This window comes from Orbicella franksi, chromosome 15, assembly GCF_964199315.1.
Source record: "Orbicella franksi chromosome 15, jaOrbFran1.1, whole genome shotgun sequence".
NCBI lineage: Eukaryota > Metazoa > Cnidaria > Anthozoa > Scleractinia > Merulinidae > Orbicella > Orbicella franksi.
The window spans coordinates 3,674,479-3,699,019 of record NC_138159.1 but is presented as its reverse complement, the minus strand read 5'-3'; the positions used below and the strand labels follow the sequence as shown (position 1 = coordinate 3,699,019).

Sequence of the window (24,541 nt, the reverse complement as noted above, 5' to 3'; positions counted from 1 at the left end):
CTATTTTCCATGCAGAAACGTTGTCACTATCGTAGTCCAACATACGCTAACTAAACCAATATCTTACAAAGTCACTTTCGAGTTTTAGTTTCTACAACAGAACCCCGGGTAAAGAACCCACTTTTCCGGTAATTATATAAATTATACCCTATTATAGACTATCTGATTTCTATAACCTATCCCAGACTTAACTGCCTGAAAACCATACCCTTTACAGCGGCACATACCCATATACCTTATATATGGAAGTACCCCCGGGCGATTATGGGAAACCTTACGCGTACGCCTTCTTACATTCTGGTTGATGGACTTCATGATTGCACAGTATAGTTACATCATAAAGTTATAAATAGCAAACTACATGGCGCCCCTTTTTAGTTAAAACTAAAACTAAATAGCGCCAAATTAGCATGAGGCCGGTATTGCAGGGGAAAATCATTTGTCGATTCATGTTTTCCAAGTTTATGATGAATTGCAGGTGAGAGGATTTCAAAAAAGTAATCACAAAGTTAATCTTTGTAGTAAGAGGAGACTAATGAAAAGGGTTTTATTTTTCATTTGTATTACATTGATTTCCATGAAATGCTACTGTACATTTTGCGGCGATATTCCAAAACCAAAAAACGTTATTTCGGAAAATACGTTACCACCTGAAGATAATGATTCCCAATTTGATTTTGCTCTTTATTCACGACATATAAGGGCTTTACAAAGAATTGAGAATTATTATCAGGAGAAATTATTTGTTTATTCGTTTGGAAACTGAAATACGAAAAAAGGAACGCAAAAACTAAATTATGCGATTAACAAAGAACGTTTCATATTTACCCTGACATTACGTGAAACCGAAGTGCTATCTACATATTTACAAATGCTGTACGTGCTGAGATGAAACTGCTAACTAGACGGTACCATCATATAAGGGGTTACAATAAGCGCACATCGCTGAAACACTTCTCTCTCACTGACCACTAGAAATTGAGTTGAAAGTTACTAGTAGGCAACGGCTTAAGTATTTTCGTTCAACAAACATATCGAATACATCATAGGAGAGGTCATTAAATTTAGAAATTGAAATTTGTTGTCAATTATTTTACAGTATGAACCGACCAAAAAAATAAAAAGCTATTTTAATCGATTCAGAGGCATACATGTTCAGTACACCAACAGATCTAAGAGTTCTTTTAGATATTCTTTATCTGTGGCTACAGAGTACTTTTTGGACTCCATATCGAATATCCTTCATTCTCCAGAGGTATAGGCCAGGGTTGAGTGAAGATGACAAAAACAAAAGCGACAACGAAACGTTGCTGACCGCATATACTGCTGAACTGGGGCCTATCGAAATGTACACTCCAGCAGAGACAACAAAAGGTAAGAAACACAGAGAAAATAACGAAAGAATATATAAAATGGTGACCACAGATCTCTTGTATTTTGCCAAGTCGATTCCAGGTCGACCAATATTCTGGGCTGGTTCGCTTACTCTGACGTTATGTTGGTGACGACGAATAACTTGGTAGACTTTGAAATAGGCGAATGCTGTAGTAAGGTAGCACAAGAGCATCATTGTCACAATCGTAGTAATCAACTCGCGTCCATCATTTTCATTTGCAATGTCCAAATATTGTAAGACAACAAGTGGAACTGGAATGAGTAACAGTGCAGTGACGGTGAAATAACCGCGACGAGATGTAACCAAGGATCGGCGAGACATATGCAGCCATCTTTCAACGGACATCAGTGTTATAAGAAATACTGTGATGGCAATAGAATAGGTAGCACTGACCTCGCCAATGGCTTCTATTGTCAGTACGAGCATTGGCTTCTCCTTGGCTATCCCGGGGTTGGCTGAGAACACCAGGGTTTTTGAAGCAACGAAAGGCTAGGCGATGAGTCCTGTACACAAATCAGTGAAGGCTAACCCGCTCAGTAGGATATGGAATGGCGTTCTCGGAAAAGTCTTCTTCCAAATGGCCGCCAGAATAAGTGCATTTCCCGCAACTGCCACCAGCGATAAAACAGCAATGATGATTGAACTCCAGAAAGTAAAGGCGCATACAAAGGGATCACATAGCCGTCCTGTGTCATCTACGCTGCAAGCAATGTAAGTTTTGAGCGGTGGCCATGGGAAGCATGCTGTGAAATTTGCCATGGACTTTGCTGGCTTTCCGCACGAACTTTTGACAGGAATTCAATTTTCGTGAGAAAAACCCTAAAAGAACAGCCCTAGGGATGTAATCAACTTAGACCTCCTTTACATGCCACGTCTTTCACTCTAATCAGACCAAAGGGGGAAAGAGTGGAAAGTGTTCGGGCTGATTTTAACTGTCTACAACTTTTGCAATATCATACAGAAAGCTGCTGAATTCTATCTATTTTATATTAAAATCTATTTTATATTAATCTCAACTTTATTTGGGAACAATTTAATAACACATGTCATCGTACTCGGACTTCAATGTTTCCAATGCATATTTTAAATTTTGAATTTTCTTTCTATTAACAAAATTTGACTTTCATAATGTAATTTTTACATTTGTACATCTTTTAGCATTATTTTTATGATTTTGATTCATTACTTTTGAGTGATGTTTGGTGCTTTACTGATAATTCTGAAATTAAGAAATATATTACCATGACGCCTGTCATTTTAAATCCTATAACCATAATATTGGCAGCGACAAGTTTTAGTCACCGGAATTTAAAATAAAAAAGCGGCTGTCTCTAACGTTATTTCTCACAACTTCCAGTAATTTTTCAGATGTTTTCTATTTCCATACGGAAGTCGAAAGAGTAGCTGTAGCATTGACCAGGCTGTAAGAAAAAGGAAACGCTTGCTGCTGAGTGGAAGCGTTACTAAACATGTCCTGTCTTTGGTCACAAACGTCCATAATCAGTTGTGATGGGTTTAAATGAACAAATTTTTCCGTCGTTATGGCAACGAATACAAATGTTTGAGGCAAGCAAGTTAATGGACTGCAAACAAAGACCACTTAAGATTTCCGCCTGATAAAACAAACAGCGGCCTAATCTAAGTTCAATTGGTCGAGAGCGTCCTCTCCATTTTGACTTTAAAGGCCTGAGTTTCCATTAATGAACTACGTGAAAGTACAGAATGGCAACAAAACTGGAACAAACGTTCAGCAAAGGCAACTGGTATTAGTTTTCTTTCCGTGATAGCGAGAGTACTAATTTCGCAAAGGAAATGAGTTGTACTCGCTTAATACAACAGGAAAAATGATTACAAAGGCGCTTTCTCTGCAGATGATTAATTATTCCTTTCTGTCTCTTAGGGTAAATATGAACTGATGAAAATGGCTTTTAATAGGAAAACCAATCATTTCAAAACAACATTAGTAAAGTCATATCTCTTTATCACATTTTAAGTCTAAGTTAGGAAACATGTGGTGAAGAAACAACTGTTCTTTATGGGAAATATAAAATGTTATGTTCGAGTCAATTCCAAGAAAAATGTTTTCTTTGCGGTAACACGAGGAACATTTCTTTCTTTTATTAACGTTTCTACGGTTTCTGATAGGTCACGCTCAAACTGGGCGCGCCGCTGCAGTGCCGGTTTATAAAATACATTAATCATGCTGGCGCCATGATGTCGAGAAGGAAAACAAACATACAATGAAGACTGTTGTGTCAGGTGAAAGTCGATGAAGTTGGCACTCCACAATTTAATCTGACAACCAAGCGTAATATTATAACTGCAACTGATAAAAATTGGTATTTGTATGTCTTTGGTGAGGAACATCCTTGTTCTGGAATATCGATAACGTGTTTGCATGCATGCTTGAGAGCGAAATCATGGCCACAAAACTCTAAATAGATTCTTACAATAACTGCTGCATTGACGATGACGGATGTCTGTCGAACTTCATTTAAATTATCTAGAGAGGTCGATAATACTATGGGGTAATTCAATCTCCTAGCAGAAAATAAGTTCAAGCGAGCTTCGTTGTTATGTCAGGTCACTTCTTACGTGAACATTATGTGGCTGTTGAACAAGGTAATTTCTAAATAAAACCTTGATGCAACATCAGAAATGTGGCGTCTTTTTTGCTAAAAATTCATTTTGTTAATGTCAAAGCCTATTTTTGACGATGAGTAACACGTATGCATATGCGCATATTTTGGGAAAAATCCCATATTGGAAGAAATAGTTATTTCAGTCTAGATTTCTAGATTTCCATAGATTATACAGTCAACACACCATTTCGTAAACTTTAACAAACTGTTTATCGCGTCCCCTCTCGTTTGGTGACTTACTATGTAGAAGTACCGTCTTTTTAGAAGGATGTCCACTACATGAGCCCGCATGCTTGTGAATTAATTAAGGACCTGTTCATCAATCAGTCCGGTTAAAATCTCCTTAAACTCTAATAAGAAAGCCTAATCCATGGTCAGTGCGTTTCCAGATATACCACATTCAAGAATACATACAATCCATGTCATCGCGATGAAAGATTTCGATTGGACGTTTTCTCTAGGTGCCCCTACACAATAATTGCTTCACTCCATTGCGAATATCATCCATTCTCCACAGGTAGTGCGTTTCCAGATAAACCAAATTCAAGAATACATACAATTCATATCATCGAGATGAAATATTTCTAGGACGTTTTCTCTAGGTGCCCCTACACAATAATTGCTTCACTCCATTGCGAACATCATCCATTCTCCACAGGTAGAGGCCAGGGTTGATTGCGGACGACAAAAATATAAGGAGCACGGATATACTATCAGCGACATATGTTTCTATTCTCGGCTGGTCTAGACTTACTATAATTCCACTAGAAACGACAAAAGGAATGAAACAAAAAGAAAGTGACGCTATAATAAATAGCATCGTTGTGATAGATCTCTCGTAATTTGCAAGGTTTATTGCTTGCTGTCCATAACTCTGCGATGCTTCGTTTGCTTGCACTTGCTGTTGGTGATGACGAATGATTCGGTAAACTTTAAAATAGGCCAAAGACGTGGTTAGGTAGCAAGTGAGCATGGTTGCAATAATTGCAACTCTCATGCTTTTGCCATGGCTGTGTTAATCATAAGCTAAAACACGAAAAAACAACTGAAGGAATCGAAACGAGCAATATTATGATGAGAGAGAGAGACAACCACGACACGATGTGACTAAGGATCATCGAGACATGTACAGCCATCGTTCAACGGACATAGGTGTTATGAGGCAAACTGTTGTGTTAATGTTCCTAACCCAGAACCCTTACTATAATTATATATAAACAAACAACACAACCAAAACATTTGTGGGGAAAAGGGGTAAGGGATGAAGCACTCCAATGAAGAATTCTAGGTCACTTTTCCTAGGGGTGTAAGGATCGCCCTAGGGATGATAATCCCCCAGGGTACTCAGTACGAGGTGGTAATACTCAAGAGGGGGTGATAATCCCCCAAGGGTACTGAGTGAGAGGTGATCATGCTCTCTAGGGGGTGATAATCCCCCAGGATGCTCAGAGAGAGGTGATAATCCTATCTAGGGGGTAATAATCCCCCAGGGTATGGAGAATTGATAATCCTCTCTAGGGGTCGAATCCCCCAGGTTAAGGAATAATAAGAGTCTATGGGGTAAAGGGTGACCTCTATGGAAGCACTTCATCCCCACCAAATACACAAAAGGTGTATTCCCCATAGACGATAAAAACATTACATTCATGTGCATGTCACAAATCAAATCAAATCTCAAAACTTTGTTGCTTAGAAATATATGCAGCTACTTCAGCCCTTTGAGCACCAATGGGTCCAACATCTAATGTCTCCTCACATATACATGATGGGAGTGAATCTCATAACTTGTGGGTAGAAATAGTAGGTAAAATTAAAATAAAATAAAAATAAAAATGTTGGAGGCCAGAGAGGAGAAAATGCGTGTTGATATTGGGGCACAAAGAGCTTAAGTACAGTGTAAATACATCTATTTTGTTTTAAAATTCTCCCATTAAGGACTTTGTAACTGACTGGGCTAAAGATGTGTTTTACTAGCGAGGGTTTTTGAAACGTCAGATAAAATAGAATGAGGAACTCTTACGTACCGCTCGTAACAGTCTGATGACCACCTACCCATTGTTTTAATTAGCCATGCGGGGAGCCCAGCTGATGCTGCTGTTGTGGCAGCCCCAATTCTGTAACTATGCCCAGCGTAATGGGAAGAATTGAAACCTGACCGGGACAATAGGCCCTCGTTTCTGACACTAGGGCTGTTTTAGTCAGGGGTGTGCCCGAGAAGTATATGAACAAAGGCCCGGAGGAGGTGTCTCTTGCCTGCAGGTATTTTTGCATGGCCAAAATTGGACAGAGGGGTAGGCCAGTTTTCCCTATAGTGATAGTGTGGCCAGAGCGGAATGGATCTTTTTTGGAGGCTTTGATGCTCAATTTCATAAAGTCAGGATTGCCCTGGTGAGGGAAGAACCGAACATCCCCTGAGGCAAGGTGAATCTCAGGTGAAAATTTTGAGTTGCATGTGAGTTCACCCAATCTCAGAAAACCAAAAAAGGCTAATGTCATAGCAGCCCAGACCATGAGTGAATCAAAATGTTTGGTGTAGGAAACTGCTAAGAGAGCATAAAAAAGGTGCAGGTGGTGGATAGTTATAGGCATTCGTACCCTAGTATGATCCCCTTGAGAGCGTTTGACTCACCGGCAAACCAATTGAAGGCGCACAAATTTTTCAGATCAAGCTGATAACCCATACGGATATGAAGGTGACGAACAGCCGCAAGGTAGCATTTTATCGAGGAATGTTTTATAGATTGAGCTATATATGCAACAAATTTCATTAATAATTCTTCACTGGCTGGAAACATCGCTAGATTTGTTGGCCTGTATAACTGGTACAAATCCAAGAACTGCTTTTCCCCCGAACTGTAGGTCTGATTGGCGGAGGCCGCGATTGACAGTCCAAGGTACCGCTGAATGTCAGCATTCAGATTTGTAAAAGTTCCTGTGGAACCGGGCACGCACTTGGGTCTGCATATGGAGCCAGCTTACGAAATTGTTTGAACTGAAAGCGAGAAAGGGAGTCGGCGATTTCATTTATTGTGCCTGCGATGTGTTGAACTTGGATGTAGATATTGTATTTGAGAATTAGAAGGGTCAAGTGACGAACTAAATCCATGACCCTTGGTATACGAGACCGTTTGGAGTTGACAATGCTAACTACTGACTCATTGTCGCAATAAAAAAGGATTCGCTTGTTGGAAAAATGTTCACCCCACAAATGGCACGCAACAATTAGAGCAAATGATTCTTGCCAGGCAATGCTAATACCTGGCTATCCTAATTTTTGGTGGGGCTCCCAGGGGCTAGAAAACCACTTGGATTTGAATATTCCCCCATAACCAAGTGCGCCTGATGCATCTGTGTACAGCTCTAGGATCTCCAAGTAAACCCAAGCAGTTGCCAGGAAAAAACTGGCCCCATTCCAGCTAGCAATAAATTTCTGCCACATGGTGAGATCTTTGAAAAAACCCGAATTGAGCTTGATGTGGTGGTGGGGTTGCTTGACATAACGAGTCAACTCGATCATCCGCTGTAGGAAGGGTCTTCCCGGGGGAACAACCTTGCAGGCAAAATTTAGAGTCCCGATGAGTGATTGTAGTTCTTTCAATGTACAGGACTTCCTGTGTTGGAGGGAACTGAGAGATTCCAGGATACGATTGACTTTGTCCGGAGGAAGTCGGGCCTCCATTCTATCGGAATCAAGTATAATACCCATGAATTCGATAACCTGAGTTGGGCCAGCAGTTTGTCAGTTGCTATCGGGATGTTAAGACTCTTGAATGAGAGTAACATGCTGGTTAAACTCTCTTGACAAATTTGACTATGAGGGGGCAAAGGTGACGCAGGCTCGATAATAAGGAAATCGTCCAGGATATGACAAACAAATGAAATTGAGCACTTGTTCACTAGGATCCACTCAATGGCGTCCGAAAGCTGATTGAATATGTATGGCGCACTCCTCAAGCCGAAAGGTAAAACTTTTTCATAGTAGAACTTGCCTTCCCAACAGATACCAAACAGTTCGCAATCTTTGGGTTTAAGAGGTATGAGCCGAAAGTCAGATTCGATATCAGTCTTGGCAAGGAAACATCCTTGCCCAAGGCTTTGGATGCCTTTGATTGCATTGTCTATTGTAATGTATTGAAGGCTGTGGTCCTCCTTTGAACTGAAATGATTAATACTAGTTGCTCCTCACTTCGGGAGTGACAAGTGAAAAATGGTTCTAAATTTGCTTGAGTGTTTTTTGGGTACCAAACCAATGGGGGAGACCTGAAAGTTGGTAAAGGGGGGGGGGGGCTGTCACAAGGGCCAGCAATGCGACCAAGAGCCACCTCCTTAGCCAGGTTGGAAGTTACAATATCGGGTTGGGCCAATGCTGTGGGCAGGTTTTTGCAAAATCTGGGGACCCGGGGCCCAGTATAGCCAACGCATGCACCATACCTAAGATTATGGTATAACTGAATAACTAGTGTACGGTTGGGATGACCATCAATAACTTTTTCTAACGAGTTAACATTTACTGGAGTGGATAATGGATAATGTTTACCCTTAATGCTTAGATTTACTAGATGTACTGGATTTGGTATCTTTGCTGTTGTATCTGCTTCGTGGAAGGTTGGAGGGGAAGCTACAGTCCCGCCCAGGGTGGGAACCCCTGCACTTATTGCAGACGTGTCTAAATGCACATGGCTCTCTAAGACAGGATCCTGTCCTGTTCAAATTAATACAGGTGCCTCTAGGTGCGGCCCCGGCAGAGACACTGACATGGGGTCCTTTTGAAAAAAGAGGGTATTCCTCCCTCAAAACAGAAGGGGCCACTGTAAATATCATGAGCCACAGCTGCTGGTTGATCCTTGACCAGACAAGTGACTTGTCTAAGGAAGCCTTCTGACGGAATTTAAAATCGTATATACACCATCCCAGGCCCTTATGAGACTGAGCTGCATACCTTACAATGCTCATGTACTGCAAAAATTCCTTAGATCTTAAGGGGAATTTACGAATAAAGATACTCATATAAGTACTGAATGCGGTAGTCCACTGTTCAATGTCAGTGATGGAGGTACTTGAGTGGGCCTTCTTGCTGACTTTGATGACACAGTTTTCCATTGTAAGGGTTAGGGGATCCCCATCGTCAAAGGCCGATAGATTTTTAGGTAACAATTTCGATAGTTCAAAGAACTCACCGGACTGGATTTCTTTGACGTAATTAGCTGGTACGTCCTGCAGTGGGTTACCGTGTTTCCATCGAGAGGGTTTGGCATCCCTTGAATAATGGCGGGAGTTTTTTCGTTCTCCTGCGACTGAGCGTTGACTTGTACTCCAACCGCGTCATTCTTCATGGCCTCAACTGCGGCAGGGGCAGCGCTGGTCGCGACGGCTTGCATGGTTTCGTATACTGTCGCTGTAACAATTGATTTGATTTGAGCGAGTTGGACGCTGTTAAAGTTGGCATCTTGACCATCTTGTTCTTGGCCATTTAAGCCATCAACGGTGAGTGAGATCGCCCGACTTGGTTGCGTCTGTTTACGTTTTTTGCCCCGCCGACGGCCGGAGCGCTCTTTTGGGCTGCTCTCGTAGCTACCTACTCTCGCGGAGCTTTTCCATCAGTTGATTTGCGAGTTGCTCGCTTTGTAAGAGCCATTTCCACAAATAAAACAAATAAATTTTTGGAAAATTTTGGTTCTAAATTTTGGTTCTGCGAATGAGAAAGTGCAAGAACTGTGTTGTGCACGGCTGAACATGTGATTATACAGTGCAAGATTTCACGTGCATGGTAGATGCTGATTGGTTAAGCGGGATCATCCGACATGAGTAACTCATATGTGGGAAGTGATTCGTGACCAGAAGTGACCTGATTTATTCTCTTTCCTGGGGAGTATGGCTAGACATTAACTATAATTTATATTTTGGTATAAATTGGCTGCAAAAAAGTAGATGGCAATACTGACGCCAGTTGTGTCTATGGCCTTAATAACTGAATCGTAATCTCTACTGACAATGTACGCCAAGCCTATCGCGGCACACAGTGGCTGAGCAATGAGTCCTGTCAGACACAAGTCAGTAAACGCTAAATCCACTAAAAATAATATGGATGGTGTTCTCGCAAAAGTCTTCTTACAGATTACCGCTAAAATTACCGAATTGCCCGTCACTGCAACCGGTAATAACATAGCAAAAATGATGGCACACGAGAGAATAGGTTTGTAGCAGTAAAGGTCCGTTGCCATCGCGAGTTTCATCTACCGAGTCACAAGAAAGAACTTTGTCTGAGATATAAAGCCGTGCTATTGAACATGGTCTGTTTTGTTAGAGTACGTTGATGAAGCTGGAGCCAGAAAAACAGGTCGAAATCCTTTTTCCTGATAGTTTTAACATCGATCGAGATAGTGTGAATTAAGTATTGCAGCGTTCACCTGCTGAAAATTTGTCTTTTTCTGTCTATATTTCCTTCATTGTATTCACATTATTACCCCTGTAATAAATTACCTCCGTCAAGGCTTTCCGACTAAACTGACTGCAGCGTAAGTTAAAATAGAAATACATGAATTGAAATTTTACCTATCCAATTTGAATGCGCCGATGAAGTGGTACTACTCAAATTAGTTTCAAACAAAAATCTTTTGAAGTGAGGGCAAATGGAAGGGAAATTTCCTTTGAGGGTTTCTGAAAAATCTGAAAATTGTCGAAATTTCGAAATGCGGCACTTTAACCGAAAACCCCAGGGAAGTAAAATATACAGAACGTGACGGTAATTCCCGTTAAGAAATTTCGAATACTTGGGTATTCATTGAGAATTCGAGAAATTGCTATTCGATCCGCAATCCTGTCTTCAAAAGAGTTTTGAGTATTCTGTATTTTGTGTCCCTACCTAATACATTGTATAGAGTTTACTTCTGATTCTCAGGAAGACAAATCCTGAAATATTACTGAACTGTCCTTAAATGGCCCTTGAAAAAAGATCTGACGTCTAGACAATTCTTTTTAGCTTGGACTGTTAGAATGCAATGATTTAAGAAACACAGTTCAGTTGCATAGAAGCCACATCAATAATGGTGAATCTTAAAACATTTCGCCAATATTGAATTGGAATTGACATAAATGCAACCACAGAGTACTACTTTTATGTGGTACTGTTTATTATGCTATACCTGGTGGTTATTTTTTTTCTTTCTTTCTTTCTCTCTCTCTCTCTCTCTCTCTCTCTCTCTCTCTCTCTCTCTCTCTCTCTCTCTCTCTCTCTTTCTTTCTTTCTTTCTTTCTTTCTTTATTTTAATATAAATGTAGATGTGGCCCGCCTAGATTAGCCCAGGCTACCTGCGGGCTCTTGTTCTTTCTATTATCAAGCGTTTTTAACTTAATCTGCATACCTATTTCTGTAAAAATTGTAAATATGCGAGTCATAATAATAATAATAATAAAGTTGTTTTAAGTTGCTGTTGTTCTAACTTTTAAGTTTGTGGATGGAACCCTAGTGTGTAACCATTCAAAAAATGCTATTGAGCAGTACTTCCATGTAGTACTGTTTTCATGTGGTACATGAGTTTGAAGGACATCTTCATGTCCGACCATTCAGATAAGAATCGTTGAGCACTAGTTTCATTTATGTTTTATCTACTTCTTCTGCAGTTTTGTTCTTGAGAAAGACACTGAGTCCTTTGTTGGAAATAACCTGAGCGCAATTCACTTAGATCGAAGCCTCGCTCTTAAGTAGCAATCTCAAAACAATTGCTTGACTCCGTTACGAATATCATTCATCCTCCAAAGGTAAAGACTTGGATTGAGTGCAGAGGACAAGAGTAAAATCAGCATAGACAAACAAAAGGCGACACCTAACTCTAAACTCCTCCCCCAAAAAAGAAACATGACAGTGGACACAACAAAAGGCAAGAAACAGACAGAAAATAGCAGTAGAATTTGAAGAATCGAGACCACAGATTTCTTGTACTTTGCCAGATCTATTGCTGGTTGACCAAAGTTCTGAGACGTTTCATGTTCTTGGACTTGCTGCCGGCTTAAAATAGCCAAACGACGTGGTAACAAAACAAAAGAGCATCAGGGCCAGTATCGTAGTATACACATCACGGCTATAAGTTTCATACTCATAACGAGCCAGACGTTCTTAGCAACCAAAAAACAGACCTGGGATCCCGTGGAGATGTAGAACTTTTAGTCCTACATCTCCACGGGATATCCAGTGGCTTACAACATTCCAGTGTAATCATATCCCTGTCGGTGATCGTTTATGTTCCACAAAACGCGTCAAGTTTTGCACGAATGTGTCATAATCCTAAAGTGTGAAATTATATTTACTGTAAGACAATTCCATCGTGTCAGAAAGATACAAAACATTTTAATAGTCGGCGATACGGGAAAAGAAAAAATAACGTTGAAACAATGTGTTTTCTAGGTTGGGGCGCAAACGCCAGTTTAAAACTTAGAATTTTTGATACATTTCTTACTCTTGTAAAGCTACGAGCACGTATAGATGAAATGTTTTCGCTAATCTCAGTTATCACTGTTATTCAGTAAGCGAAGTGACTATGCGCAGCAGCCCAGAAATGCCCGAGAGTCAGAAATGTTCTCAGATTTTCCGCGGAAAGCCTGATTGAAACCTGTTTAGGGTATTCTTTGTATACATGTTTGTTGCTTAGCGATTCCAAAAATAATCTGAATTTTCTAGTATTCGAATTCGAAGATCATGTACACCGACACTTTGAAAATCAGTTAATGTTATGGGCAGTCAGGAAATCATCTCAAAAATTATGTCAAAGCTCTCAAGAGCGATAGAAATCTCGAGTACATGATGTAATTCTTTTCGAGAAATGCCGAGCGATTCTGGAAAGAGCACGACGGAAAAATCACTATCACGTTTTTGTTATATATGCCGAAGCACTCAGCAACTGTACTGCATGGACTTCAGCTTGGATGAACCAGAAAGGATATGTAACATGTTCCTATAATGTCACGCACGACGGAAAAAATAACTATGACGATTTTGTTACATATCCCGAAGCACTCAGCAACGGTATTGCATGGACTTCAGCCTGGATGAACCAGAAAGGATATGTAACATGTTCCTATAATGTCACGCACGACGGAAAAAATAACTATGACGATTTTGTTACATATCCCGAAGCACTCAGCAACTGTATTGCATGGACTTCAGCCTGGGTGAACCAGAAAAGGATATGTAACATTTTCCTATAATGTCATGCACGACGGTAAAATAACTATGACGATTTTGTTACATATCCGAAGCACTCAGCAACGGTATTGCATGGACTTCAGCCTGGATGAACCAGAAAGGATATGTAACATGTTCCTATAATGTCACGCACGACGGAAAAATAACTATGACGATTTTGTTACATATCCCGAAGCACTCAGCAACGGTATTGCATGGACTTCAGCCTGGGTGAACCAGAAAGGATATGTCACATGTTCCTATAATGTCACGCACAACGGGAAAATAACTGTGGCGATTTTGTCACATATCCCGAAGTACTCAGCAACTGTATTGCATGGACTTCAGCCTGGATGAACCAGAAAGGATATGTAGCATGTTCCTATAATGTCACGCACGACGGAAAAATAACTATGGCGATTTTGTTACATATCCCGAAGCGCTCAGCAACTGTATTGCATGGACTTCAGCCTGGATGAACCAGAAAGGATATGTAGCATGTTCCTATAATTTCACGCACGACAGAAAAATAACTATGGCGATTTTGTTACATATCCCGAAGCGCTCAGCAACTGTATTGCATGGACTTCAGCATGGGTGAACCAGAAAAGGATATGTAACATTTTCCTATAATGTCATGCACGACGGTAAAATAACTATGACGATTTTGTTATATACCCCGAAGCACTCAGCAACTGTATTGCATGGACTTCAGCCTGGGTGAACCAGAAAAGGATATGTAACATGTTCCTATAATGCCATGCACGACGGAAAAATAACTATGACGATTTTGTTACTTATCCCGGAGTACTCAGCAACTGTATTGCATGGACTTCAGCATAGGTGAACCAGAAAAGGATATTGAACATGTTCCTATAACGTCACGCACGACGGAAAAATAAATATGACGATTTTGTTACATATCCCGAAGCACTCAGCAACTGTATTGCATGGACTTCAGCCTGGATGAACCAGAAAGGATATGTAACATGTTCCTGTAATGTCATGCACGACGGAAAAATCAATATCACGATTTTGTTACATATCCCGAAGTACTCAGCAACTGTATTGCATGGACTTCAGCCTGGGTGAACCAGAAAAGGATAAGTAACAGATTCCTATAATGTCACATACGACGGAAAAATCAATATCACGATTTTGTTACATATCCCGAAGCACTCAGCAACTGTATTGCATGGACTTCAGCCTGGGTGAACCAGAAAAGGATATGTAACATTTTCCTATAATGTCATGCACGACGGTAAAATAACTATGACGATTTTGTTATATATCCCGAAGCACTCAGCAACTGTATTGCATGGACTTCAGCCTGGGTGAACCAGAAAAGGATATGTAACATGTTCCTATAATGTCACGCACGACGGAAAAATCTATATCACGATTTGTTACATATCACGAAGTACTCAGCAACTGTATTGCATGGAATTCAGCATAGGTGAACCAGAAAAGGATATGTAACATGTTCCTATAACGTCACGCACGACGGAAAAATAACTATGACGATTTTGTTACATATCCCGAAGTACTCAGCAACTGTATTGCATGGACTTCAGCATAGGTGAACCAGAAAGGATATGTAACATGTTCGTATAATGTCACGCACGACGGAAAAATAACTATGACGATTTTGTTACATATCCCGAAGCACTCAGCAACTGTATTGCATGGACTTCAGCCTGGGTGAACCAGAAAAGGATAAGTAACAGATTCCTATAATGTCACGTACGACGGAAAAATCAATATCACGATTTTGTTACATATCCCGAAGCACTCAGCAACTGTATTGCATGGACTTCAGCCTGGGTGAACCAGAAAGGATATGTAACATGTTCCTATAATGTCATGCACGACGGAAAAATAACTATGACGATTTTGTTACATATCCCGAAGTACTCAGCAACTGTATTGCATGGACTTCAGCCTGGGTGAACCAGAAAAGGATAAGTAACAGATTCCTATAATGTCACGTACGACGGAAAAATCAATATCACGATTTTGTTACATATCCCGAAGCACTCAGCAACTGTATTGCATGGACTTCAGCCTGGGTGAACCAGAAAAAGATATGTAACATTTTCCCATAATGTCACGCACGACGGAAAAATAACTATGACGATTTTGTTACATATCCCGAAGCGCTCAGCAACTGTATTGCATGGACTTCAGCCCGGGTGAACCAGAAAAAGATATGTAACATGTTCCTATAACGTCACGCACGACGGAAAAATAACTATGACGATTTTGTTACATATCCCGAAGCGCTCAGCAACTGTATTGCATGGACTTCAGCATGGGTGAACCAGAAAAGGATATGTAACATGTTCCTATAATGTCATGCACGACGGAAAAATAACTATGACGATTTTGTTACATATCCCGAAGTATTCAGCAACTGTATTGCATGGACTTCAGCCTGGATGAACCAGAAAGGATATGTGACATGTTCGTATGATATGAACGAGCGAGGGAAAATGACGATTTTGTTGTTGTTTTTGTTTCCTATAGTGTCACGCATTACTGAAAAATAATGTGGTTTTTGTAAAATATCTTGTAGCACTCGGTAACGTAGAAATACTGCGAGGACATTTGCGTGGGAAAACCAGAGCGGATTTATAATGTGTGGCTACATGGTGATTTTACTATACATCTGGATTCGTCTTTCAGAAAACTAGTGTACCATGGACTTCAGTCTAGGGTCTAACCCACAATGAAAATAGTGATTTAACATTTTAGTAGCTATCTAGACCCCATACAATCTAAAAGCATGACAATGGGTGTAAGTTATGATATAAATAGAATATTAATCGGAAGACTTAACTTGGTGCGTTTGACTTGTTGAGTTTTGAAGCTGTTGTCTTGATTCGATGCTCTGAGAGGTTGGTCACGGGCAGCGCAAGCTGAAAACACTTTCTGGTTCTCTCCGTCGTTCTTGGGTGAATGAATTCACGTATAAATCAATCGTGGCTGGCGATTTCGTTTGGTTTTCAACAACTGTTTTATGGTTTAAGCGAAAACCAATCCAAATGTATAGTCAGGGCAGCTCCTTTGTTTCCCTTCCCGTGAAAAGAAAACCCACGCGCCTTCTTTAACTCCTCAAGGCAAATTCGATTGGAAACTGGCTCAATTTCGCACAAATGCGTCACAGAGACACCATATCTTCTAACTCAGAGGCACATCTCGTTTTGTGTCCGTTTTTAACGACCGATGACGGGTTCATTCGAAGTCGAAGTCTTTTTTTTTATATATGACCGCGCAATATTCCCGCGTTATGAAAATTTATTTTAAAACATCAATTATGTGGCCAGATCATATCTGAAAATAACCAGGTTAATTTTGTACACAATCTCACTGAAAGTAATTATCGCTAACCACAATAGAACCGCAAAAGTCTTGCGATGACAGCAACCTAACAGATAAATGACATCACCCCATAGCAACCGGACCTGGCGAATTTTTGAGCTTCCGGTTAGCTCTGGCTCGTGATGAACGTCGCTAAAAAGTCGTACAGCAACTAAGGGTATTGGTAGAATCAAAACCACGGTTATTGTTAGGTAGCCACGATGGGCTGTAACCAAGGATCTACGATACATGTGCAGCCGTCGTTCGATGGATATTAGTGTTATAAAGACCATTGTAATACTAATAAAGTAAGTTGCACTTCCATTACCAATTGCTAATAGGGTCAAAAAGAATTTGGGATCGTCGCAGACCTCTTTAGGTTGTGTTAACAGGGTCAAATCGACTGCAACAACGAAAGGCTGGGCGATGAGTCCCGTGCACAAATCTTAGATTACTAATCCACTCAGAAGGATATGGAATGGTGTTCTTTGAAACGTCCTCTTCCAAATTGCCGCCAAAATGAGTGCATTTCCCACAACTGCCACAGGTGAAGAAACGCCAATTAATACGGAAGTCGAAAAAATAGCTGTGTAATAGAAAGATGCGTTTCTCCAGTTTTCATCAATCGAGCTACAAGAAAAGGACAACGCCTGTTGTTGATTGGAAGCGTTACTGAACATGTCCTGTCTTAGGTCAAACTCGGTCAAAATGAACAAACTGTACTCTCGTTATGGGAACGAACACAAAATAGTGTTTCATCAGGCAAGTTGATCGACTGCAAACACTGACCTCTTAAGATTTTCGCTTGATAAAACAAATAGTGGCCTTAGCCAAGTTCCATTGATGGACTGCGTGACAACATAGAATGGCAGTAAAATTGGAACAAACGTTTAACAAAGGTAATTAGCATTAGTTATCTTTTTGTGATAGCGAGAGTATTAATTCGCAAAGGAAATGAGTTGTACTCGCTCAATACAACGGGAAAAATGATTACAAAGGCGCTTTCTTTTCATGATGATTGATTATTCCTTTCTGTCTCTTAAGGTAAATAACTGATGAAAATAACTCTGAATAGGAAATCCAAACAATTCAAAACAACCTTACTAAAGTCTTATCTCTTCATCACTTTTTCAGTGCTTGTCTCGGAAGCATATGGTTTAGAAGCAAACAGCTCTTCTTTATGAGAAATATAAAATTTTTTTTTCAACCCAATTCCAAGAATAAAGTGCCCTTTGTGATAACACATGGGGAACATTTCTATATTTTATCACTGTTTCTGCGGTTACTGACAGATCACGGTCAAACTGGGCGCGTCGCTGCAGCTTTAGGATCATGATGTGAGATAATCAAAGGGACAGAAATCATGCCAGTAGTATGTTAACTTGCAGTTTAAAGGTAGAATGATGTCGAAAATCAAAATAAACACACAATTAAGACTGTCATGACAGGTGAAAGTCGATGAAGTTAGCACTCCACAATTTAATCTCACGACCTAGTATAATATTAACTGTAGCTGTTCAAGAAGTATTTGTATGACTTCGGTGACGGTTCTTGAACATCGATGCCTTGTTTGCATGCATGCTTTGAAAGTGTAATTATGGTTAAACAATTCTAAACAGATATTAACAGCTATTGCACTGAAGATCACAGATGTCTGTCGAACATGATTGTGAAATTAAAAATGTCTTCTTTCTGATGTTACAAAACTCAAACAAACAAAATACAGTTTAAATTCTAGAGGGGTCCGTAGGAACTACCATGGGATAATTCATTCGCCTAGAAACAAATGCTCAAGCAAACTGTTCATCGCGTCGCCTCACGTTCCTTACTTATTCCTACTACATTGAAGTACCGTCTTTCTCGAAGGATTTCCACTACATATAATTAAAGCCCTGTTCATCAATCAATCCGGTTAAAATATTCCTAAATGTATAAACTCTGTCAAGAAAACCTAACCCATGTTGCGCATTTCCAGACCACATTCAAGAAAACATACAATCCTGTCATCGAGGTGAAAGATTTCTTTGACATTTTCTCTAGGTTCCCCAACACAATAGTTGTTTCACTCCATGGCGAATATCCTTCATTCTCCACAGGTAGAGGCCTGGATTGAGCGAAGACGACAGAAATATGAGTATGGTGGACACGCTATCGGCGATATATATTTCTGAACTCATCTCTTCTAGACTTACTATGACTCCACTAGAAACTACAAAAGGAATGAAACAAAAAGAAAGTAACGCTATGATAAATAGCATGGTGGTAACAGATTTCTTGTATTTTGCCAGGTTTATTGCTTGCTGAGCATAATTTTGCGAAGCTTCGTTTGCTTGCACTTGCTGTTGGTGATGACGAATGATTCGGTAAACTTTAAAATAGGCAAAAGACGTGGTGAGATAGCAAGTGAGCATGGTGGCAATAATTGCTACCCTTAACCTATTGTCGTAGCTGTGTTTATCATTAGCTAAAACCCGCAAAACAACGGTAGGAATCGGAACGATCAATATTGTGACAACAGTGAGACATCCACGATGCGATGTAATCAGGGATATTCGAGACATGTACAGCCAACGCTCAATGGACATCAGTGTTATGAGAAGAACCGTGACTTCAATAAAGTAGATGGCACTACTAACGCCAATTGTATCTATGATGAGTGTAAACGAATCATGATCTTTCCTGACGATGTACATCAAGCTGACAATGGCAACTAGTGGCTGGGCAATGAGTCCTGTACATAAGTCAGTGAACGCTAATCCGTTAAGTAGTATATGGAATGGTGTCTTCACAAACGTCTTCTTCCAAATTGCCGCCAAAATCACCGAATTGCCCACCACTGCTACCGGTGATAAAATAGCAATAATGATGGCATATGGGAGAATAAGTTTGTAGCAGAAAGGTCTGTTGCCATCGCTATTTTCATCTAGCCACTCACAAGGATTGAAAGAGCTTTGTATGGGATATAAAATCGTGCTGTTTAGCATGGTCTGTTTTGTTAATGTACGTGGATGAAGCTGGAGCCAGAAGAACAGGTCTTTAGTCTTTCACTGAAATCCTTCTTGCTGATGGTTTTAACAGCGACATAGTGTGAATTCAATATGGCAGGTGAAATTTTCTCTTCTTTGCCTTATCAGATGTGGGAGGATTCAACTGCTGAAAGTTACTTTTTTGTTTCCTTTTCTAGTCTATACCTCATTCATTTTATTTACCTTTAGAGAAAACAATATTTCCTTTGTAGTGAATGACGTCCCGTGAAGCTTATCGACGAAATAGGTTACAATAGAAATATATTAATATATATCGTTATAGCCTTGCCGAGGACCTGCCTCCGGCTGTACGGAAAATCAGAAAAACGATATTAGTACCAGCAATGAAGGAAGCACGAAAGATAGCGGGTACGAGAGCTACGATCACTGGAGACCGTCTTATTGTAAACGGAAGGTGTGACACTTTTGATCAAATTCCAAAAAAAAAATCGAGTGGAAACAACTAAGGCTGAATCACAAAGTTTAATCAGACTCGTCTAGATGTCATTGCTCTTCCTTCTTCTTCTTTCCTTTTTGTTTCTACTAATCAAGAGCTTATCAAATTTTGATGTAAATGTTTATGTTTATTCAGAGTGCCAAGGAAAAACTACGTTTGTTTAAGGTCGTTTGTATTTCGCAAAATAATCTTTATAGCCAAAAGCCAGTCTGAAACGCGAAAAATTAAATTTATTCCTTCGCGTTTAGGTCTTTTCAGACCTTTTAATGTCAATGTTATTTTTTTGTTGTTTGTTTTATTTTATGTAAGTACGTTTAATTTTTCTCCTGGTTTTCGTTACACACATGTTTTGCAAATGCTATCAAACAATCAAACGTATCTAGAATGTAAATCGGATGTTCTTTATATCAGCATGCAAAATCAAACTCCAAAATGCAAATTTCAACAGTCTAATCTGTCAGAAACTGTGAAAACTCTCGAACCGTATGAGCGGCTTGTTAGTCATCTGGGATCTGTGGTAACACCCTTTGCTTTAATTCTTAAGGACTAATCTTTGTGATATCAAAGGCCTATCAGTAAATGTCAGAGGACTAAACAAATCGCTAAAACGTCGCGCCGTGTTTAGGTGGCTGGATCATCAAAACAGCTTCTTTATCTTCTTGCAAGAAACTTTCAGTCAAAAGAATGCGAAAACACTTGGCGAGCAGAATAGGGAGGCGAAATTGCCTTTAATCACGGTACAAATCATAGCAAAGGGACCATAATTCTCTTTCATCCAAAATTAAATTTCAAGATTGAAAAATAAATTACCGACAAAAATGGTAGATACATAATTTTAGACGGGATGTTTGCAGATACACGACTTGTACTTGTAGACATTTAGGCACCAAATGATGAAGAAGAAACAATAATCATAGGTGGCGACTTTAATTGTACGTTGACTGACATTGATAAGAAGGGCGGTAATCCTTTCTCCCGGAAAATACCGGTAATTCAAGAAGTTAATAAATTATATAATATATATGAGCTAACTGACATTTGGAGGCAGCGAGACCCAAACGAAGAAAAGTTTACGTGAAGAAATAAGTCTTTTAAAATAGAATGTCGTCTTGATTATTTTCTAATTTCCAGACAGCTAATGAACCTGACCAACAAATGCACAATCGCTGTCGCTCCTGAAAGGGACCACTCTGCTATTTTTATTTACTTTAAAAGTGCAGAACTCAAACAAAAAAAAGGCCCAGGTTTTTGGAAATTTAATCAGTCACTCCTTCGCCATGAAACTTATGTGTCATTGTTACGTGTAGAACTAGAAAATTTCAAGCAAAAGTACATTGATGTTGAAGATTTAAATGTGAGATGGGATCTGATTAAAATGGAGATTAGAGGTTTTAAAGTGAAATATTCCAAAAGCAAGTCTAGAGAAAGAAAATCCACTGAAACTATTCTCCAGAACCGCATTATTGATCTGTTTAAAAGAGCTGAAGCAGAGGCAACTAACAAACATATAATTTGTGAAATTCAAAGCATCAGACTACGCCTAAAGAAGATTATGCAATACAAGACAAAAGGTGCAATTCTAAGAAGTAAGGTGAGATGGTACGAAGATGGCGAACGCAACACCCGTACTTATAAAATTATGACAAAAAGGCAATTGCAAAATTAAAACGCTCAGACGGTCACAAACGATCAATTCGAGATCCTGCGAGGGCAAATGGAATATTATAAAGCTCTTTACACTTCGGCTACGCACCCTGAAAACTCAAACGATAGAGCCTCCGCTTTCTTCGAAAACATTACCCCTGTAGAGAATACGGATCAGCAAATGTGTAAAGGAAAGGTCTCCGATGAAGAATGCCTAAAAGCCTTAAATGATTTCCAAAACGAAAAATCGCCGGAAACAGATGGATTACCTGCAGAGTTTTATAAATCTTTTTGGAAAGAACTGCATCTTGACATGGTGAAAAGTTTTAACTTTGCTTTTGACGCAGGAACTTTGTCAATTTCTCAAAGAAGAGGGATTATTACACTGATCCCGAAACCAAATAAAGACACCACATCACTGAAGAATCTCAGACCAATCTCCCCTCTTATAACGTTGACTATAAAATACTGACAAAAACAATTGCGAAGAGATTAGAAAAAGTTCTTCCAAAAATTATTAACCCTAACCAAACCAGTTGCGTTAAAGACCGTTTTATCGGTGAAAATGTTCGTTTAATTTTGGACATAATGTCATATATACAGACGAGAAAAATGTGCCAGGAGTTGCCCCTTTTATTGATTTTCGAAAAGGTTTTGACACTATTGAATGGGATTTCCTAATCGACACCCTTAACAAGTTTAATTTTGGACCTGACGTTAAAAACTGGGTGAAAATCTTTTACAACAACGTTACAAACTGTGTTTTAAATAATGGCCATGCGTCAGAATTCTTTGCTTTAGAGAGGGGTGTCAGACAAGGTTGCCATCTGTCCGGATTGCTATTTGCAATAGGTATCGAAGCTCTTACCAATGCAATAGGCCCTTTGCAGCTGGGGTCACGTGACCAAATTTTTCCGAGAAAATTTTCATATTATGGGCTATAATTTAAAGAATGCCAGAAATGGAAAGAGCGCATCGAAAATACCAAAATGGCCAAGTTTGAGGCCCCTGGCATTAAAGAGTAAGTTTATACGACAGCTCGAATTTTCGGAAAATTTAGAGGATTTGTATAGAAAATGTTGCTGGAGAGCAAGACCTTGCTCTCCAACAACTTTTTCCATACAAATCTTCTTATTCTTTTAAAAATTCAGACTGTCATAAAATCTCATTCCTTAATGATGGGGGCCTCAAACTTGGCCATTTTGAGATTTTCGACATGCTTTTTCCATTTCTGGCATTTGTTAAGTCATAACCCATAATATTATGAAAAGTAGGTCACGTAATGGCTTAGCTGCAAAGGGCCTATTAGAAATAAGAATACGATAAATGGAATTAAAGTTGGTGAGAAAGAAATCAAAGTGTCTGACGACACCACGGTTTTCGTGCGAGACGAGGATTCCATCCCAGAACTACTGGTACTTTTAAATAACTTAAAAAATCTATCTGGCTTAGAAATTAACGCTAGAAAAACAGAAGGGATGTGGCTCGGTAGTTGGAAAAACAACGTTGAAACTCCGTTCGGTTTTCGCTGGCCACGAGACCCGATAATAGCCCTTGGTATTTTTTTCTCATACGATTTGCGTAAAGCAACGGAGTTAAATTTTATAGAGAAAATCCGGAACCTAGAGTTGGAAGAGAAGAAACCTTATGCTTCTTGGTAAGATAAACATTAGTAAAACGTTAGATCTTTCAAAATTAATTTACAATACGTCAGTACTCGTTATGCCTGAACAACTAATCAAAGAAATTAACTCAATAATTTTTAAATTTACTTGGGATGAGAAGCCCTCTAAAATCAAGAAATCAACTATTATTGGCGAGAGAAAACATGGAGGACTTAAAATGACTGACTTTAATAAAGCCTTAAAAGTCGCATGGATGCCACGCATAAAATCCGAAAACGTAGCATCCTGGAAAACCATCCCTAACGCAACCCTAGAGAGATATGGAGTATTACACTTTTTGACAAATTGTAACTATGACGTTAACACACTACGGGTTGGCAATTTGCCACCGTTTTATGTTGACGTACTGAAAGAATGGCAAATGACTAAAAATTCTATAAGAAACGAGACCTCACTCACTTATGAGGAGGTAATTTGGAATATTCGAAAAAATATTAATTAATGGTAAACCTGCATTCTACAAAAGTTGGTTTGACCAAAATATAATACGAATCCAGGATCTCCTTCAAGAGAACGGTAAATTCGTGTCCTTTAAAAACTTTTGTTATAGGTTTAAACTCAAAACGCCTTTCACACTCTACTTCGGTCTTATTAATTCTATATAAACTTCTTGGAGATTAGTATCTGAAAATCCTCCTTCGCGATGCCCAGAAGGTGAGGGAAAAGAAGCCATTTCCACCAAATATATGTACAACTTGCTGTTGTAGAAATACTTCGTACCACCTACTGCTGAAACTAAAATCTTAAAACATGGTTTCAACCTAGAAACCGTCCAAAAAGTGTACGAATTACCTCTCCAGATCAAGTATGACATTAAAACAACAATATTTTAATATAAGATTATACACAACATTCTCGCAACTAAAATGTCTCTTTTTAGAGCCAAAATGTCTGACAACGATATATGTTTGCTTTGCTGATACACACTCCCTAGATCATATGTTCTTACACTGCTCTTCCGTTGCAGCTTTTTGGAAGACTTTTCAAAACTGGTGGACAAATAAAACGAAACAGCAACTAACATTATCAAATAGTATGATTTTATACGGTGTTTTCGACAAAATACTCTTTGAACTATGTGCTTCTAATTGCAAAATTTACTATATACTGCAGCTGCCTGCACGACGAAAAGTTCTCTTTCGACAGTTTTCTC

General features: G+C 39.4%; 1 protein-coding gene, 1 long non-coding RNA gene and 1 pseudogene across 2 annotated transcripts; 1 reads left to right on the top strand and 2 right to left on the bottom strand.

The window, feature by feature from the left end:
- Window positions 1-113: 113 nt before the first annotated feature.
- On the top strand, window positions 114-23,061 carry LOC145470586 (uncharacterized). The gene is made up of 2 exons (XR_014042504.1): window positions 114-1,374; window positions 18,673-23,061. It is a non-coding gene; the product is annotated as an uncharacterized LOC145470586 (long non-coding RNA).
- On the bottom strand, window positions 4,125-9,360 carry LOC145470348 (uncharacterized; the record flags this gene model as incomplete). The annotated part of the gene is made up of 1 exon (XM_081454184.1): window positions 4,125-9,360. A coding segment is annotated over one exon (783 nt), but the record flags the coding sequence as incomplete, so codon positions are not given.
- On the bottom strand, window positions 11,498-17,584 carry LOC145470346 (uncharacterized; annotated as a pseudogene).
- Window positions 23,062-24,541: the final 1,480 nt, after the last annotated feature.